This window comes from Chenopodium album, chromosome 9 (genome assembly GCF_948465745.1).
Source record: "Chenopodium album chromosome 9, dcCheAlbu1.1, whole genome shotgun sequence".
NCBI classification, from domain to species: Eukaryota; Viridiplantae; Streptophyta; class Magnoliopsida; order Caryophyllales; family Amaranthaceae; genus Chenopodium; species Chenopodium album.
This window is the reverse complement of record NC_137842.1, coordinates 7199143-7219554: the sequence shown is the minus strand read 5'-3', so window position 1 is coordinate 7219554 and position 20412 is coordinate 7199143. Positions and strand designations below refer to the sequence as shown.

The following is a 20412-nucleotide window of genomic DNA, read 5'->3' as shown; positions in this document are numbered from 1 at the left end:
GCCTAATTCCCGTTCCAATCAGCTGCTTCAGTCGGTCCTGTATAGCACACATATATGAGTTAAATTGAACAACAACATTTAATTGATCACTGAGTTGTGTAACGGAAAGTAAATTGCAATTAAGATGTGGCACAAAAAGGACTCCAGAGATAGTTATTTGATCGGATAATTTGACCGATCCTTCCAAAGTAGCAAAAACACTTTCACCATTCGGCAATCCAACGGGACATTCAATATAACGAGTGTCAAATAACCAAGATTTATTGCCGGTAACATGATGAGTAGCTCCAGTATCTATGAACGACGCATGGATAGGGTGGTGTGGAGGGAGAAAATTCACGTGAACGACGCATCGTGATTACATATATACTTTAAAATTTATTTTTGTTGTAAATTTTATTTTTAGCGCACCAATGCTTTATGAATAGTATTGTTTTTCTTTGCTTAAGTTTTCTCAAACCTTTATGTTTTAACTTGAACATTTTAACCACTCTTTTAAAACTTTCTTGAATTTAATTCTTGATTCCCTTTTAAAATTCCCTTAATTTTTCTTAAATGCTCTTTCTTTACTTACTTTACTCACCTTTTTTCAAACTATTTCTTATGATGATTCATGTTCGTCAACCCTAAATCATTTTGGGACTAAGGCTTTATTGTTGTTGTTATTGAAAATGAAGTGTTAAGAATCCATTGCAAGGTGAGCGTCTAACCCGCCATAAGCTTACTCCCACGACACTATCTATGACGCATGTAAAAAGTACGCCAAACGTGACTTTTCTTCATCTCCATTAATTAAAAAAAAATTCAAATTAAAGAACAGAAATTTCAAAGAGTATTAATATTGCGGAAGCAAATTATATGAATCCCACCGGTGGGTTTAACTTTCTAACCCACCGGCAGGGGGGAAATTTTTGTGAACGGTCCCAAGATTTGACCTGCTCTTGATACCATGATAAAATAGAGAAGAATAGAAAATAATTGGAATAGAATTGCTTGCCTTCTCATTGAAAAACATTGGGAATATATAGAGTTACAAAGATATCAGGAATTAACTAAAATATAAAAGATAAATATAAGGAAATATTCTATCAAATCTCCTAATATACGATAATATCTCAATACATTCGCAAGCATAAATTATCATCACCAAAATTCTTGTTCATCATCTTCGTCGTCAACTCTTATACTTAAGGTATTGTCATTTCAATCTGTGTTCAATTCTACTGCGATTATCATCGGAATCAGCGAGGTTGAACTTGCTATCATTTAATTGCGTTTGATGATCAACTGACGCCGGAATATTTTCGATTCAGGAACTTTGAATTGGCTGTGCAATTATTAAAATGGACATCGGTTCGCCGTCATCCACTCTCTCTCCTCGTCATCGTATCATTCAGGTCTTCTTCTCTTTGTCTTTGTCTTTTTATTTTTGTATTTTGGGTAGAGAGATAGTCGCAAAGGATAAATGATGTAGACGGGATTTGATCTTAGATTTTCCGAGATTTTAATTAACTAAGATAGTTAACATCCCTTGATTAACCTTTCAATTTCTATGAGTAACAAATTAACAATTAGTAACAATTATATCTGTAAATTTTGTAACAAATTCAAAATCTTTGTTTTTTGGATTTTGATTAGTAGGTTTTTTGGGTATGCAAGTGTTGCTGAATAAACTTAATCAAAGTAGATTGTCATAATTTGTCAACGATTGCAAAGTTTGATTTTATGGCTGGTATTAAAGCAAAAAGTGTTTATTTTAAACAATTTGTGGTAATTATTAGAATGTCTACACAAATTATGGTGGTTTTTGTTCACACTACAGTACTACACCCTAATTATATACTTCCTCCATTTTTATTTAGTTGCAACACACCCCTTGGCACGCATGTTAAGGAAGGTATTAGACTAGGTTAACGGATAAATTAATTTACAAAATTTTAACACCTATAAGAACTTAAGAAGAACGGGATAAGTTGCTACTGTTTAAAATTCATAGCTTAATTCATTCGTTTACCTAGTTTAATCACCTCATCGATAAGCGTGATAAAAAGTGTGTTGCAAGTATAAAAAACCAGAGGAAGTATGACCCTAATAATGTAGTCGACATCATGGTTATGCAGGCATTACATGCGTCATAGATAGTGTCGTGGGAGTAAGCTTATGGCGGGTTAGACGCTCACCTTGCAATGGATTCTTAACACTTCATTTTCAATAACAACAACAATAAAGCCTTAGTCCCAAAATGATTTAGGGTTGACGAACATGAATCATCATAAGAAATAGTTTGAAAAAAGGTGAGTAAAGTAAGTAAAGAAAGAGCATTTAAGAAAAATTAAGGGAATTTTAAAAGGGAATCAAGAATTAAATTCAAGAAAGTTTTAAAAGAGTGGTTAAAATGTTCAAGTTAAAACATAAAGGTTTGAGAAAACTTAAGCAAAGAAAAACAATACTATTCATAAAGCATTGGTGCGCTAAAAATAAAATTTACAACAAAAATAAATTTTAAAGTATATATGTAATCACGATGCGTCGTTCACGTGAATTTTCTCCCTCCACACCACCCTATCCAACATCATATTTTCTTCAATCCCCAAAGCACTCATGTCGCCTTGCAATTTGGCACTTCATTTTCAGCAAAAAAAAAAAAATTGCTATAATTTCATATTACACTCAAGCTTGAGACATGTAGTCATGTCCTGCATGAGTAGTCAAGCCTGAGTAGAACTAGATGCCAAAGCTCAAATGAGCAACTTAGAAGTGGATGGGGGCTTGGAGACATTAGGGAGGCATTGTAAGTTGTGGGTTATAAATTATGTTCTTATGTTAAATGATATTTATAGAGCCATGAAGCTTGAATATAAAAAGTGATATCATAGGTATGGGAATTCTTATTAGAAGTCTATGCAATATTTTCAGTTATGCTATCAACAATGATGTTCAGAAATCCTTCATAAATGATTTCCATTATCAGTTGAATAAATATGAGTTGTGCATTTTAGTGGAGAGTTGTTTTTAAGAAGTTTTATCAATGAAGATCCTTTTAATATTAAGTAATCTTTATTGTATGTGTACAATTGTCTTTCATACACGTGTTGGAAATATTTAGGCCTCTTTATAGGCTGTAGATTTGAAGTATATGATTGTATACACATCTGCTTGTTTCATTGTCTAAAATGATTTACATTCTGTATTGGGTAGAATTCGCATGGTTGCATCAAAAACAGATAAGAAAATGTTTCCTTAAAATGCTATATTTAAAAGCAGAAAACAATAACCTGGATGCGTGGGATTTTGGGATCTATGGAGAAACCAAGGAAACATGCACAGTGTGCCAAGGATTTTGTGCATGTCTTCTGTGGCATGTGCATGACTATGTGTATGCATATTGCTTTGACAGTGATTCTCTCTCTCAAAAAAAAAAAAAAGTCAAAACAAGAACATTTAGAAACGGAGGGAGTAGTATATTTTATGTTGAATGATGACATGCACACAATGGCCCACACACAATTGACAACCGCTTATGTAGTATGTACGTACAATTATCTTGGCATTATATTTTGCTAAATGGTGATTGTCTTCTTTGGCAGGGACTATCCATGATTGGTGTTCCCGAGGAGTACCTAAGAGATCTCCAGCCTGGTTTGGTGTGCTTTATTAAAAACAACAAACCCTTGTTGTCTGAAATAGTCTCAGCCATTATACCTACAGACCTAGGCACTGCAGGGAATGCAGGGGTTGTTTGTGAAAGGAAATTTGGGTCTAAGAAAGCATTGGACCATCTGAACTTGAAAGATCTCTATCGTGAAAGTATGTGTTGGTTAAAGTGGTTGATGTTTGAGCGCGAACCAAATATCGCTTTGAATAACCTGGCTAATTTAAATGTTGGTCAGCGTGGTGTGTGTGGTGTTATTTGGAGGGAAAATGATTTAGCATTTCGCTGTAATACCTGTGGACATGACCCAGCTTGTGCAATATGTCTTCCTTGTTTCCAGAAAGGAAATCACGAGAATCATGACTTTTTTACCACAACTCCTGGTGCGGGATGCTGTGATTGTGGCGATGAGTCTGCCTGGAAACGAGAGGGCTTTTGTTCAGAGCACAAAGGCGCAGAACAAATACAGCCTCTTCCAGATGAGATAGCCTGTTCAGTGGAACCAGTATTGGATCTGCTTCTCAAGTTCTGGAAAGACAACATGTTAAGAAGAGAGTCAACCAATAAACATGGTACTGAGCTGCGAAAAGTTGTTAATGAGCTTTCCTACAGTGTGGTGGAGATGCTTCTGGACTTCTGCAATCACAGTGAAAGTTTGCTGAGTTTTGTTTCTAAGAGGTTGATTCACACAGTTGATTTACTGAAATTGTTGGTAAGATCTGAGAGGTTCTTAAGTCCTGATGTCACAAAGAAGTTGCATGAGTTGCTACTGAAGCTTCTGTGTGAACCTATATTTAAGCATGATTTTGCGGAAGTATTCACAGCGTATTACCCTGTTACTGTTTCTGAGCTTCTTAAGACATCTAGCTATGATTTTCATAATTCTCTAGTGATGAAGTTTTCTGTGCACATTTTTACTGTGCCAACACTGGCCCCACATCTTGTAAAGGAGCGTAATCTCTTGGTTGTGCTGTTAAGATGTCTGGGGAAGATTCTCTTTTCTTGTTGCGGAAATGATGGCCGTATTCAGGTAATATTATTTATTTATTTTTAATTATTATTAGTTCTGTTTATTTGTTGTGAGCTTGTATTTACGCTTATGTAATATGAGCCTTGGTTATAAAGTGTAATGTAATGGACTTGCTCACAATATCATGTATTACTTAGGTTTGATCTCTGATGTATTGTGGGATGGCACATTGGGACTATGGGAGGGGGGTTAAGTGATGATATGTTTTGAGAGCTATGTCTTTCTATTTAAAGCAAGATCACAAGTGCTTTTGTGAGAGTTGTTGTGGTAACTTATGTCATTTTGTTTCTCAATTTTCTATAGTGTTTCTGTACAAAGGCGAGGGCAAGTATGCTGATGATTTATGTGATACTCTCTCTGTTTTAATATAAGTGCTACACTTCGTCTAGCATGGAATTTAGGTGGCTGAGTTAAATTTGTTAAAATATTGTGTGAGTGGGGTTTGTGTGGAAATTATAAATTACGGAGAGTGGTTTCATATTTTATTCTATAGGTAAAGATGTGAGAGGAAATAATATAAGAAGAAATGTGAGTGTGGACCATGGGAGGAAAGGTATTATTCACTTCACTTGAAATTTCACTTATCTTATTTTATAGCCCTAAACTTCTCTTTTTTGAACTTATTAGCCCTTATCTTATTCCAACTTATTAGCCATTTTCTTATCTGATCTTATGTTACCTTATATTATTTGACCTTTTTTTTTATTTTTAATATTCGAACCTTATTGACTTTATTGGACCTTATTATAAGGTCTTGTTAGACTCTATTGGAACTTATTAACCCTATCTTATCTTTTGTGAACTTATCAACCCTTGTTTAATCTTATATGAATGCGCCCTTATATGAACTTATTGTATCTTAAATAATAAGTTGAGGAGAGTAGAGCCTAATGGAGGATTTGCTCTTTAAAAATAATGGCCGTTTTTGGAAATTGTTGCTCTTAAATAACGAAGGGATTAGAGTATTTGATATGACTTTGTTATCTATATATTCCATTTTTTTTCAAATGATTCTTTCCTGATATCAGGCTCGTACTCTAGATTTAATTTGTTTCATTTTTCTTATCATCTTCGAAGAATGTTACCAATTTTTATTTAAATAAATTACTATTGGTAGGGCATTCCATATCTTATGCCTTAATATGCTGTTTGGAAATTATTATGCAGTTTAGCATGTGGCCAGGTGTACACAATCTATGTATCCGTGTCATGACAGACATTAATCATGTTCTAAGCCATTCTGATCTACTAAAGTATGTGACTCATGAACGATTCGACACTGTCAAAGATTGGTTGCAAATTATGTCTTTAGTGCAAGGCATGAATCCTCAACAACGAGAAAGAACCAACTTTAGAGAAGATGTAAATGCTGAGCTACCTTTTAATATGTGCAGTTATATTGCCAAAATTCATTTTCTTTTAGTAAAGGGTAGTTTCTCTGGTTCTGACCATGGTAGTAAAGAGATGGATGAGGCTTCTTCTGAGAGAGTGAAAAAAGACACTGATGACGGATATAGTAAAAAACTAGCTGAAGTTGGAAGGCTTTCTGGTGAAGCTTCATCACAGAAGTTGGACGCAAATCAAGATTTTGAAGTTTTGCCTTCTGTCTTACAGTTGGCTTTTGAGACAACAAAGGCTATAGACTGTTGGTTGGCAGAGAGTAATCTTGTTTCTCATGTCACTAGCGACATTTCATATTGCATATCCGCATTCAAGGAGGCCTCATTTAATGTCAAAAAGGGGGTGTACACTTCAGGCTCATCTGATGTCTCCTCAGGGAGTACACTTCAGACACTGACACATGCCTGCCCAGTTAATACTGGGGATGTGGATAAGGATGTGAATTTCTTGGAATCAGAAACATCTGTTGATAAAGATGCCTTGTCTTTGTTGAGTTTATCTGTTTGGCCAGATATTGACTACGATATAAGCTCACAGGGGATATCATTACATATGCCCTTTCATGGATTGCTGTCTTTAATTTTGAAGCAGGCTCTTAGGCACTATTATGGAGACTTTGTACTAACAAATAAGGATGACTTCACATATCTGAATCCTTTATCCGACCACCTTGATTTTTTTCAAAAAGTACTTAGAGGCTGCCATCCATACGGATTTTCTTCATTCATGATGGAGCACCCTCTTCAAAGCAGGGTATTTTGTTCCCAGGTTCGTGCTGGGATGTGGCGGAAAAATGGCGATTCTGCTATATTAATGTATCATCGATATCACTCTATTCGCTGGTATGTAGAAATAGTTTGTAAATCTGAATATGTCTATCCATTTATTTATCGCTATGCATCAATCTATAAATTGTGCTTGTGTGCAAGTACAACGGGATGTGGCTGTGATATACGCATATGGGTGCATATCAAGGTATTGTTCATTAATGCCACTTGCTCATTTAGTTTTTAAACTTTTTTCTTTTTTGCAGGTCTAATCAAGAGTCGGAGCTTGATCTATTTTTGCTGCAGCTATGTGCTGCTTTTGCTCCAGCTGACCTATATGTAACAAGAATCTTAGAACGTTTTCAATTGTCCAATTACCTTGCTTTGGATCTCAAGCATGTTAGTGAGTATGTCATCTCTTTGAACTTCATAGCTAACACTTGTTGATTTATTTCCTGAAGCTCTCCTTATGAAATGTCAATGAACTTGCCTTTGTCTTCTAATTCTATTTTGATTTTTTATTTTTGTGCTGAACTTGGGCTTTATGGCTTAGTAATGATGCTTATTGTCTCCTTTTCTATCAAATTGGTTTACTTGTTACTGCCATATCTGCAGGTATGAATCTGTTTTAATGCAAGAAATGCTCACTCTAATAATACAGATAGTCAAAGAGAGGCAATTGTGTGGACTAACAACATCTCAGAGTCTGCAAAGAGAACTGATCTGCAAGCTTGCAGCAGGTGATGCTACACATAGTGAGCTTGTCAAGGGTCTACCTAAGGAACTATGTAAACTGGATCTGCTACAGGAGGTCTTAGATAAAATTGCTTCATACTCCAGTCCATCAGGATTAAATCAGGTTTGCCTTTTATCTTCCTGTTCTTTTCTCCTTTCTTTTCCATTCTGTGTCTGGCGCATTCATGCATTCTGTCTCATAATTTCTGTACTTCAGGGGAAGTACTCTCTACGAATGCCATATTGGAAAGAACTGGATCTGTATCATCCATATTGGAAACCGAGAGACTTGCAGGTTGCTGAAGAAAGATACTCTCGATTTTGTGGGGTTTCTGCCCTGAGTACTCAATTGCCAAAGTGGACAAACGTCTATCATCCATTAATTGGAATAGCTAGAGTAGCTACTTGCAAGACTACCCTCCAGGTTATTCGGGCTGTCCTCTATTATGCTGTCTTTACGGATAGATCAGCAAAATCCTCTGTCGTTAAAGAAAACAGATCGGCAGAATCACGTGCTCCCGATGGGGTACTTATAACTGCGCTGCACTTGCTTTCGCTAGCTTTAGATATTTGCTCTTTACAGAAAAGTTCTGGCCATATATCTACTCATGATGGGGATTGCTTTCCGTTGCTGTTTGTTGCAACAGAGGAAATTGAAGTGGGGTTGCATGATGAATCTGGTTGCCCGAGCTTACTATTACTTCTGGTCATGTTGATGAGGATGCACAGGAAAGATAACATGGTCAGCTCAACGGAAGCAGGGAACTTCAACATTTCTTCCTTTGTAGAAATTCTTCTGAAAAAGTTTGCTGAATTAGACTCAAAATGCATGGTGAAACTGCAGCAGTTTGCTCCTGAAATTGTTAATTACAGAACTGATGATATAGTGGATTTAAGTTCAGCTTCCGATACAAAGAAGCGGAAGATGAAAGCCAGGGAAAGACAAGCTGCCATTTTGGTAAGACACCGAGGCTATACTACGCATAAAAAACCTGATTACTGACATTAAGGCTTGAAAGAGTGCAGGAGGACAGAAGTCAGCTAGTCAATGATAGGATTTGTACCTCAATTGAATAGTTAAATATTTTATTTATGTTTTCATTTAATACAATTTTCTATAAGCTGCCCTTGGATGTGGCTATATAACTTTTAAGAATGGGCACTTGTGATGAACTGAGCTCGGTCACCCAGCAAAATCAATGTAACAGCAAGAATTTCTGATTTTAACTAGCAAATTAATAATGATGAAAGCTTAAGATTGATTGATAATGGTGAAAGGGTTACAAAAATAGGTTAATAGCTTAAGGCTATCAATCTTCAAAAGTGAGTTTAGCTCACAACTCTCCACAATGGCTTTAGGCCATAACTCTCCCTAGGTTTCCTTAATCAATTTTTGTCTACCACTTCCTTTCCCCCCTCTCCTATTTATACTAAAGCTAAGACTATTAACCTAATGATACTAAACTTCCCAAAGTGCCCCTCCTAAAGCTAGTCTATTACAGCACTTTCTTGACATATTTGGCTTTAAAGTGTTGTGATAATTGTTTATGATATGATTTTTTTCTTGCATTGTACAGGCAAAAATGAAAGTTGAGCAATCTAAATTTCTAGCAAACTTGACGGGTTCAGCTGATACTGAGTCTGATCATTCTGGCTTTGGGAATGTGAAACATGCTTCTAATGTACTGCAAGAGACACAAGTTTGTTGTCTTTGCCATGATTCCAATTCTGCAAACCCAGTATCTTTCCTTATTTTACTTCAGGTATGCCGATTTCATTCTTCGTTCCTAGTTTTAGCGTAATAGGCGTATTTTTTTCTCCATTTTATTGCCCTTTCTTTTTCGGGAATTTTTTTTCCTTCCATTTTTAAGATAGGCGAAGGCATTAAGGCAAAGAAAAGAATGGATGAAAAGCCCTGCATGAATTATCTTTCTCTTTTGGCTTCTTGCCAACTTGGGGTGGTGTTGGCCTAGTGGGATTGGTTTAGCTTTTTTTGAAATTTCCTTTTGTCTGAAATGGAAAATAGAGAGTTGCCCGCTTTGACTTCTCAAAGAGTCAAAGTATTATGGCCAGCCTGCACGTCAATTATACAACAATCCTTGGGCATATCAAGAGTGGTTTTTTTTCCTCCTGTGGGATGGGATAATTTAAACAGAATACATCCTTCTAAAGATATTGATATCAAACTCTTTCTAGTGGGACTCTCTTGTTTTTACAGAAGCTCCATTTCTAATGTAACCTCAAAGAATACATCTTATTAGAAATTTTTATCCTATCAACAATGCATTCTATTGGATTATCAGCTCTTTAAAACTAATTCTTGATCCTGCCAGGAAATATTGTATTTGCGGTTGTAGGCTGTAGTTTTGGATGGAACATTCTATATGACGGTTATTACAACATAATTCTTTTATGGGTTGGAATGTGAGGCATTTAGGAAGGATTAAGTTTAGAAGATGGGTGTAGCATGATTATGCTTGACGAGATGGATGTTGTGATATCATCATAGAATTTGTAATTAGGATATTCAGTAAGGTTGGAGCTGTATGTATTAAGGATAAAATAAGGGAGTACCAATTACATTGGATTGGGCATGCACAACAGAGCCCAGTAGATGCTCCAGAAAGGAAATAAGAGATGTCAATCAATCAAACAAAGCCTTAATCCCATATTTGGAGTCGGCTACATGAACCAAATTTGATTATTAAGTGTAATCATTGACAAAGATCCTCCTCCTTCATCCCTTACGATCCAATGCCTCATCCTCATGCAAATTCATATACTTCATATGCTTCCTAACTCCAAGTTCCAACCAAGTCATTTTCAATCTCCCTCTCCCTCGTTTAACCCCTCCATGATCCCACTCTTTGTACCGATGCACCCTCAGGTTTCCGTCTTACATGCCCAAACCAACGCAGACGATTTTCCCTTGGTTTGTCTGCAATGCCTGCCACACCTACCTTCTTGCAAATAACCTCATTTCTGATTCTATCTCTTAGAGTGTTTCCGTACATCCACCTTAACATCCGCATTTCCGTAACCTCCATCTTTTTAATGTGATCCTTCTTAGAAGCCCAACATTCAGTACTATAGAGCAACACTGGTTTTATGGTAGTCCTGTAGAATTTTCCCTTCAACTATAAGGGAATGCTTCGGTCACATAAAACCCCCATGGCCGCTCTCCACTTAAGCCACCCCGACTTAATCCTGTGGGCCATGTCTTGATCAGATTTTAGAAGAAGCCAAGGGAGGCCGAAGATGACATGGAGGGATTTGAAAACAATATGAATTATATTGGATTTGCAAAAGCATTTAATACTAGATAATAGCCAGTAAGGTAGAAAAGATAAATCTGTGGGTGACCAAAAGAAATTAATTCTTGATCCTTGCAGCCGACCCCATCCTTTTAGAATTAAGGCTTTGTGATTGTTATTGCAGCTTGAACCTTGTCATTTCTGAATATATAGGTCAGTTCATCCCCTATGACCCGATTTAGTTTACCTATCTGGTCCACATTTTGTGCTTTAAGAGGCGGAATCACAAACCAACAAAATACCAATAACTGCATTTTGCTGTGTGATTCTAAATCTTTTTTCTAGCTCTAGAGGAGGAATTCTAAATTATCTTTATGCCACTTAATTTTAAACACTAAAGAGTCCTTATAAGGAGCATCCTTAGAAACCCACTGGTTTCAAAGCTTTCTAGCATCTCTCAATAGACCAGCTTTTTTATCAGCTTTATCAATTCGCTTTCAAATCCAAGAATGGAGTTTTTTTTTTTTTTTTTTTATATATATATTCATTTATTAAGTTTTGCTACTGTGGTAATTATTATTAAGACAACCACATCAAGGTTGTTTTGTTGGCTAATAGATATTGTCTACAGTAATCTTCTGAATATTGCTTATAACACTAATTTATTTATTGTTCTTATTCGTTTTGAAAAATAAACAGAAATCTAGGATTGTAAACTTTGTTGACAGAGGTTATTCTGCATGGGACCAAGGCTGGCATTCTGATGGGTTGGAGAGCTCTGTAAAAGCATGTATGGAAAAGGATCCTCTTGCTAGTAGTGGTTCTAATGCTATCTCTGTGGAGAGTTTACCATCATCTGAGTTGTTGCCATTAGTTGAAGGTGCAATAGATGAGTTTGCTGCACAGGCTCACCCTGAAGAACTTAATAATTTTGTAGTTTTTTGTAAGTCTAAGTTTCCCGAGCTTCAAAAAACAAAAAATCCTGGAAAAACTGCTGAGATGAGGAATAAGACTGCATGCTCCCTTGAGTCTTTAGAGCAAGATCTGTTTTTATCTATTTACAAAGAGATTAGTTGTAATGACAACTCTGGTTTTACGAGCGATGGTGAAAGAATCTCTACTGCAGAGGATACTACAAAATCATCAAACCAGGTCTCTCTGTTGCTTGGAAAATACATAGCTGCTCTCACCAAACAGTATAAGGATACTTCACAAAACAACAACATATTTCCTTCTTATGATGGGTTTGGCCCCTTAAATTGTGATGGGATTCATATTTCCTCTTGTGGCCATGCAGTTCATCAGGGATGTCTTGATCGTTATTTGTCATCAAATGAAAGGTGAGTTTTGCTAGGTGATTCAATTTACTGTGACTTCTACTCTGGGTGCCAGATATTTGACAAAATTCTACTTTGGTACCATTGGTTTTGGTATTCTCACTTTGGGTACCTTAGATAAACAAAAGATAGTAATTTAGTAATAATTAGTGTTCATTAAGATTAGTTTCACTCAGTAAAAAAATCAGCTTAGCTAATAAAAATGACTTTAGCTGAATAAATATGAGGTGAAGATAATAAAGCTTATCAAGGACTAACTGGAGAAAAAAAAAAGTGCACAATAGTTCACTTGTTTTAGCTGTTTCAGATTTTTTTCTTTTTTTTTTTCTTTAAACGTGTTTTAATAAAGATTTTTTGATGAAATAATTCTGATTCTCTTGTGTTTTGATTGTTTTTGAGTTCATATATACTACGTTATCATTTATCAGAAATATAAACTACATTGGGGTGAGTTGTCTGGATAAAAAAAAAAAACCATTTTGTAAACCTTAGGTGTCCACAGTGAGAAAACCCAAGTGCCCATAGTTGTATTTTGCCAAACCCTGGGCACCTATGAACTTTCTTTTCCCTTTTTCTTTGAAAACTCTTTTTCCTCTTTTTATCTGTTTATTTTCCTTGGTTTCATTTCACTTATTACTGCTGAAGTTATGCAAAAGTTGTTTGCTGTGGACTTTGCTTCTTCAATTGTTGGAAACTTGGAATTCTGAATGTAGAACGAATCATAAACAATGAAGTGTGCAAGCACAACAGAACGATGGCACTAATCTTACGGGTGTGTATTATTATTGTACTTATGCATGCATTCAGAATGGGCTGGCAGTAAAGCTGGTGACATGGGACATTCTCTTAAAATTCAGTAGTATGAGAATACTAATCTTACCAGAGTTACCACACTTGATAAAATTGATACAAATATATATGTTCAAGATGTAAAATCAATTTATCAATATATAGACTTCATTCTCTTCACCTTTAATAAACTTGTTCATGGAGAATAAATTTCATACTAGTGAAAATGATCAAATAAGGCCTAGCTAAGTTCACAACTACAAAAGGTTCTGATAAGTTCACAAGCTCATAGTCAAATTGAGATCAACAGAAAGTAATGTTATTGTGAGGAGAAAACGGGACACAGCAGGCCCAATTAGTGCTTTCAGTATAGTGGTGGCTATCAGCAATTGACCAATTGCGATTTGTAATGGAATGAATGGGTTGAACCATCGTTCTTTCTAAGCTAAACTTCCTCTGTTTTTTTATACATGCAACACACCTTTTATCACGCTTTTCAAGAAGCTGATTAAACTAGGTAAACGAATGAATTAAGCTATGAATTTTAAACCATAGCAACTTATCCCTTTCTTCTTATTTATAGGTGGTAAAATTTTGTAAATTAATTTATCCTTTTACGTAGTTTAATATCTTCCTTAAAATGTGTGCCAAAGGGGTGTGCTGCAACTAAATAAAAACGGAGGAAGTATAATTTTGGTTATCATGCAGGCGATGACAGATTCAATTTAGCGTGCTAGTTTGAAGGAGTAAAAAAAATGAAAAATTAACATAAACAGCTGCCCTACCTGTACATTTAAGTTAAATACTAATGCCTCTTCGTAGTTCACCTTTTTTTTTTTTATTTCAAATGTCCTTTTCATTGCACAATCAAGTGTAATTCTTGAAAATCAGTTGATGAGAGTATGGTATTCTGTTTGGTAATAGCTTTCTTGTCTTGTTATATCTGGTCTTACTCTAGAAGGCGTTCACAGCTATTTTGATGATATAAATTGCAGACTTATCAGCAGACGAATGGTATCTGAAGGCAGACTTATTGATGATTTGGATCAAGTACAGTTCTATAAGATCCTTACTGCTTTTTCTCTCCAAATTTTTGTTATCTTTCACTTATTACTTCTTTACAGGGCAAGTTTCTCTGTCCTGTATGTCGCCGCCTTGCAGATTCTACACTACCTGTTGTACCAGATGATTCTCATAATGTTTGGGAGCAGCCTACAAATTTCAATATCCCTTCAATGCATTCTCTTGGCTCTTTGACTGCATCAAAGCAGGAGTGTGGTTCATTGCGGCTTCAATATGCCTTGTCTATGTTACAAACTGCAGCTTCTACTGTTTCGAGAAGTGATATGCTGAAGGCTTTACCTATGCAGAGAAATACAAGTATCAGCCCTAATCTTGAACCTGTCTTCCAATTGCTAACTGGAATGTGTTTTCCAGGGAAACAAGACGTTTTCTTAAGATCGGGGAGAGCGAGCCCTTCTGTTCTTATGTGGGCCACTCTCAAGCATTCACTTGTATCAACAGAAATTGCATCTCGTTGTGAAAAGAGCTCTCTAAGTGCAAGAAAAGGCCTTAGCTCTTTGGATGATGAATATAGGTCATCTTGTGGGTTTATACTGCCAATGCTGTTAAAAGTCATCCAAAGCACTAGAAGCACACACTTGCCTGATTTGCTTGTAAGGTTTAGAGGCCTTCAACTCTTTTCAGCATCCATTTGCTCTGGCATTAACAACGATAAGTGCCCAGAGGGAGCAATCAGTGGAGAAGGTAAGAGAATTTATTTATTTTTTTAAAAAAAAATTTAGATGTTTATATCCTTTATTACTATATCCATCACGAAACTGTGTTTTTGACTGAGTGCAATTCCCTTGTCTTTGGGAAAATCTTTTTGATGTCTATGTATATTCCCTCTATATTATTCTTATGTATCCATCTTGAAACAGTGTTTGTAATTGACTGAATTGCTCCTCTTATTGAAAAGAATTAGTGGTGGACGGATGAGAAAATTGTAGTCTAATGCTTTCATGTTAAGTAAGCTTTGTAGTTAAATCTAAGTTATTTTCTTGCAGATATTGAGGTCTCCTAGTTTGAGTTTTATGTCTGTCTTTGCAGTTTTCGCTGCTTTTTGCAGATTTCTTTAAATTTTGCATTTTAGTTCTATTGAGTATTGACGATCTTCAAAAAAGGTTGATTAATATAGTGTATACCTCTACTTTTCCTTGTAAAAGCTGTTTTTTTTCCCTTCGGGTGGGAAAATTGGGTTGTGTACAAGTGTATAACATATTATTTAATTTTTGTAATGTGACAATTCACTTGCTTCAGGAAAAAAATGTGTGAATAAATGCTTGGATATATGATTAACTTCCCCATCTATTTCTTTTATAGTGATGTATTGCACTTCAACATTCTTTGAGAATCTCCACATACACGCCGTATAATATAATGTTTATTCTATGATGGTGTAGTATGCTCTTCATTTAATAAAGTATATTTGGCTAATTGATGCGTTTATTTTTGGGAGGCACAGTACATGAACAGTACTCATTTACTCAATATGATCAATGGTGCCAATTTTGTTATATATATATATATATATATATATATATGTTGCTAAATTTTAATTTTAGTTTGATAGCAATTCTGTATAAATCTGTAACTTTCGTCATTTTCTCTCATATTGGCTCTTAAATTTGCTGAGCTTATTTCATAAACGTGTTGCATCTGATTAGTTTAACATTTCAGGAAAATTTTTGTGGATATTAAAACATGCAAATGGGGAGATGGCATATCCTGATATGCAATTTTGGGATCAAGCTTCACACCCTGTTCTTATCCATGATCCTTTCTCAATATTGATGTGGGTTCTATTTTGCCTTCCCTCTCCATTCCTGTCAACACAAGACTCTTTCTTATCTCTTGTGCATGTCTTTTATGGTGTCTCTATCATTCAGGTGTGTTAGAATTTCTTAAATATTACTTTATTGGTGCTGCAACTATGTGTTGATTCGTCATCTCTGTATGCTTTAAAACATTTCAGGCTGTATTCACATACTGTTCATACGCACACCGCAACGTGAATGACTTAGGATTCCATGATTGCCTGATTGCTGATATAGCCAAGCTAGCTGAAAAATCTGTCATTACAAAGCAGATTTTCATTTCAAATCATGTCGATCCGTCTTGTCATGTCAAAGATGTGATTGATAATTTAACCTTACCATATCTCCGAAGGTGTCTGTTGTTACAGAAACTTCTCAAGTGTTCTGAAATTTCTCCTTCCCCTTCATGGGTCGATGACTTTGATAAATCAATAGGTACCTCTGATTGCCAGGAGGATGCTGGTATGCTGGGGAATAGGGATGAGACAAAGGAATTACGCGATATTTTTAGAATTCCTCCACTGGACATTGTTCTTAAAGATGGAGGTCTACGTTCTATGATGTTTAAATGGTTTCATCATTTTTCTAAGGACTTTGAGGATCAATGTGTTCACCGTACTCTGTATTCAACTCCAGCTGTTCCATTTCAGCTGATACGTCTTCCTGCTGTTTACCAGGATCTTGTGCAGAGGTTTTTGTTTGCTTTGTCTGAATTTTCTTTTTACTTTTTATTTTTCAAAATTTATTTATTTTTAAACAACAGTGGGTGATTTCAGAATTGATTTTGGTATGCTAATTCTACTCAAAATAGAAATCTCTAGAAGCTAGTTAGCTAGGTTAAGTTCACGCTTTACTGTCATGACTAGGGTGGGCTATTGTCATTGTTGCTGTTAAATTTAACTGAAACAGATTTTTAAGTGTATTGCTTAAATAAAGCTAAAATTCTCTATGAAATGACGCTGCTTGAATACTTCAGGTATATAAAAGTTCCATGTCCAATCTGTGAGACTGTGCAAAATGAACCTGCTTTGTGCCTTTTGTGTGGTAGATTGTGCTCTCCAGCCTGGAATTCTTGCTGCAGGTTAGTTTCGCTTTCCATTCTTGTTGAATCAATAGAGAATAATGATTTTTTTTTTTTTTTTACTCAAACTGTAAATTTTAATTGACTTCTGAGTTATCATTGTATCTAGTGGAAGTGAATGCCAAGCTCATGCAATGTCATGTGGCGCTGGGACTGGGGTGTTCCTTTTAATTAGGGTAAGGATTCCATGACCTGTTGCAGGCGATTATTTTCATTGTTCTCTCTTTTTCTTGGGACTACATGCCTACCTCCTCCACCTTTTTTGTGTGGATTTTCACTTTGCTTTTTTTTTTTTAACCCCTGTGAATAGAAAACAACAATTTTACTTCAGCGAAATGTACGCAAAGCTCTTTGGCCTTCGCCTTACCTTGATGCATATGGTGAAGAGGTAACAGTAAAATATCAGAAGATTTCATTATGCAAGTATTTGTTCTGTCAAAGCCCAGTGAAGTATAGCTGATGGTTTCTTTCTGTGAAATACTTTTACTCACTGTATGTCTACACTCTGATTAAGTCAACATGCTCATGTTTCAGTTAATCCATAAGGCGGACTGATAGACTGGTTGTATTGTTATATGTCGAGAAAATTACAAAGTTGATTTAGGTTTCCATCATCTTCATTTCATTTTCCATTACTCGTATTTTATCCGCAGGATGCTAAAATGCGTAGGGGCAAGCCACTGTATCTAAATGAGGAGCGGTATGCTGCTTTGACGTACATGGTGAGGGCTGAAATTTTAACATCATTTTGTTGCTCCATTGTCATATGGTTTTTTATTTTGACAGCCATTGTCATACATTAATATTGCATTTCTATTTTCAAGTTATTGTACACTAACACTTTTTCATTTAGGTGGCTTCTCATGGCCTTGATCAAAGCTCCGAAGTTCTTCGTCAAACAACTATTGGTCCCTACTCCTTGGTTTAATTCTCAGAAAAAGCTCTGGTTGTGTGGTACACTACTATCCTTGTGTATTGTCTTTTAGTAGATTTACCCTACTTCAAAGTCAGATGCATAGTTGTAACCTTCAAGCGAGCATTGCAGATGAGCTGACATGAAAAGCGAGAACGATGTATAGGAGATGAAGACTTCGTTGATTCCCTGTCCACACCTCAACCCCTGATTACAACAAACTTAGTTTTGACCTGCAGCGCCCTTGTAAAACTCAACCATGTAAGCTTCTTCACAAATTGCTTTTGCATAAAGATAGTAGTGTCTTGCAGTTAGGGATTTGGAGCTGTGACTTGATGCCGAATGCTCGAATGTATATGTAGACCAACTAATGTTTGTGAAAATTTTCATATACTATTTTCCTTGTTCTTACCAATTATGCTATGGTAGATCCTACAATCCAGAACATGATAGTATTAAACAAATAATAGTATCATGCTCCCGAAAGAACAAATAGTTCTAAAGTCAAGATCCAATCTGTATCAATGATGTTTTGTTATGCTTTACATACTCTATGAATCTATTTATAAATTTACACTATTTTCTAAAACGTTTCAGGTAAATACTCGTATTTGATTACAACCATTGAAGAAAGGGAAATTCTTGTACTCCCTCCGTCCCTAAATTACATTCCTCTTTGGAAATTTACACGGGAATTAAGGAGGGAAGAATAAGACAAATAACAATAATTAGATAATGCAATGGGAAGTACAAAGATAGATTAGTTATTACCCATGACAAGTCATCAATCCTTTGCAAAAAAAAAAGGACCAATCACATGCTCTAATTAAAAAATTTTAACCAATCATATTCATTGTAATTTGGCACAAGGATCATGAGTGAGATTAGGTAAGGATGAGTGAGAAACCATTAAATATAGAACAGAAAAAGAGAGTTGATTTACTAAAAAAAGCTTACCAAAAATAGAAAGGAGGAATGTAATTTTGGAATACCAAAAATAGAAAGGAGGAATGTAATTTAGGGACGGAGGGAGTAAGATATATGCCTGTACGTAATTGTATACGAAGTATGTTATTGGCAAACTTGTAAATAATTGCAAAGTTTTTGTTTTAGTTAAATTGTGATTTTTGATATACCACAAATTGTGATTTTTGATATACCACAAATTGTGATTTTTATGTACAAATTTGATGTTTGGTATAACATTTGATTTGAAACATAAAACATATGGAGTACAAAGTATTAATCCTTATACGTAGTACATTCAATACTTGTCCTCCTCAAAAGCCCCGTCAATGAATATACTAAAACAACCTTTAATGTTTAGCCAACTAACCAAAATATTGCATTAAGGTTATAACCGGTTGTACCTTATATGGTGCAATCAAGGATATATTAGTACTCCGTGATATTTGTTCATTTACATAAAATCTACTCATTGCACAATTTGCTCATTCGCGATTTGCATGAAATGAATGCAATATTTTTTATTTTTTTTTTTTTTTTTTGGCTAATTTATACAAAATGAGCAAATTATATTTTCTTGCTCATTATACAAAATGAACAAATCTACCCAACCTCTTCATTTTATGGAGTACCTCCTTCTCTCCTTTTTATACCACAAACTTCTTTTTGCTCATTTGCAGAAAATGAACAAATAACTACGGAGTATTACTCATCAACGTCAAAAGGTTCCTCGTTCATGGGTTACTCTTGCTCACTGGTTGGCTGGTTGAGCACGACGTCGTCATTTATTGTATTTTTTTTTTTATTTGTTTTAGCTTTTTGATGAAAGTTGTTGTTTTTGTTTGTTTTCCTTTTATTTGATACTTCGTAGTTCGTTTGTCACAAAAAATATATATATAAATATAAATAAAAAAATATATATAAATATAAATAAATATAAATGAATAAACCTATTACTCATCGACATGAAATGAGCAAAATTGTCCAACCTTTTTTTTCTTTTTTTCACTTCCTTTTCCTATAACCAACATCATTTTTCATTCATTTAAACAAAAATTAGTAAGTAACTAGTTTAGTCCCATGCATTGCACGGATTAAGTAGCTATTATTTGTTTAAATAGTTGTCAATTTTATATTCGAAAAAAATCTTAATCTCATTAATTAATTTTGAAACTACATTTATTTAGTTTTGGAATATAAGAGGGAAAAAAACAAAAAAAAAAAAAAAAAAAAAAAAAAAAAAAAAAAAGATAATGTCAAAAATAGTTTAGGCGGGAAAATTTTTATTAAGAAATTGACATGTATCTCTTAATGATGTCAACATGTTTTATTTTAGTAATAGTTAATATATTAATAGATTTTCCCAACCTCCTCTTCTTCTTTTCATCCTCTCCCTTTCTTAATACAAGTACCTTTTTTATGCACATTTATACACAATGACCGAAAAATTGGTATTATTTCACTCATTCATACTATTCAAAATAAGCAAAATTACTTGACCTCCTTTTACTTTGAACAAACTCTGAAATACACCTGATAGTAGAGTTACTATGATCGTTTTATTAGTTTGAAAAAAAAAAAAAAGTCATTATGTTAAAATAATAGTTA

General features: G+C 35.0%; 1 protein-coding gene across 6 annotated transcripts; it reads left to right on the top strand.

Annotated features, from left to right (window-relative positions):
- The first annotated feature begins 1121 nt into the window (after window positions 1–1121).
- Window positions 1122–20058, top strand: LOC145558341 (E3 ubiquitin-protein ligase PRT6-like). Of its 6 annotated transcripts, XM_081619558.1 has the most exons (19): window positions 1122–1192; window positions 1314–1397; window positions 3588–4682; window positions 5850–6925; window positions 7117–7257; window positions 7466–7709; window positions 7803–8543; window positions 9163–9348; window positions 11539–12179; window positions 13961–14015; window positions 14090–14732; window positions 15708–15916; window positions 16003–16535; window positions 16821–16925; window positions 17035–17101; window positions 17236–17313; window positions 17579–17647; window positions 17779–17879; window positions 17971–18427. In XM_081619558.1, exons 2-18 carry the CDS (start codon window positions 1344–1346, stop codon window positions 17851–17853), a joined length of 6012 nt encoding a protein of 2003 aa, XP_081475684.1. In that variant the 5' UTR covers window positions 1122–1192; window positions 1314–1343; the 3' UTR covers window positions 17854–17879; window positions 17971–18427. The 6 variants fall into 6 exon arrangements, 4 of the variants coding, with proteins under 4 accessions (XP_081475684.1, XP_081475682.1, XP_081475681.1 ...); XM_081619556.1 differs by having other exon boundaries at window positions 1128–1397; XR_014092445.1 differs by lacking the exons at window positions 1122–1192; window positions 1314–1397 and adding an exon at window positions 19485–20058 and having other exon boundaries at window positions 3337–4682; window positions 17971–18099.
- The last annotated feature ends 354 nt before the right edge of the window (window positions 20059–20412 follow it).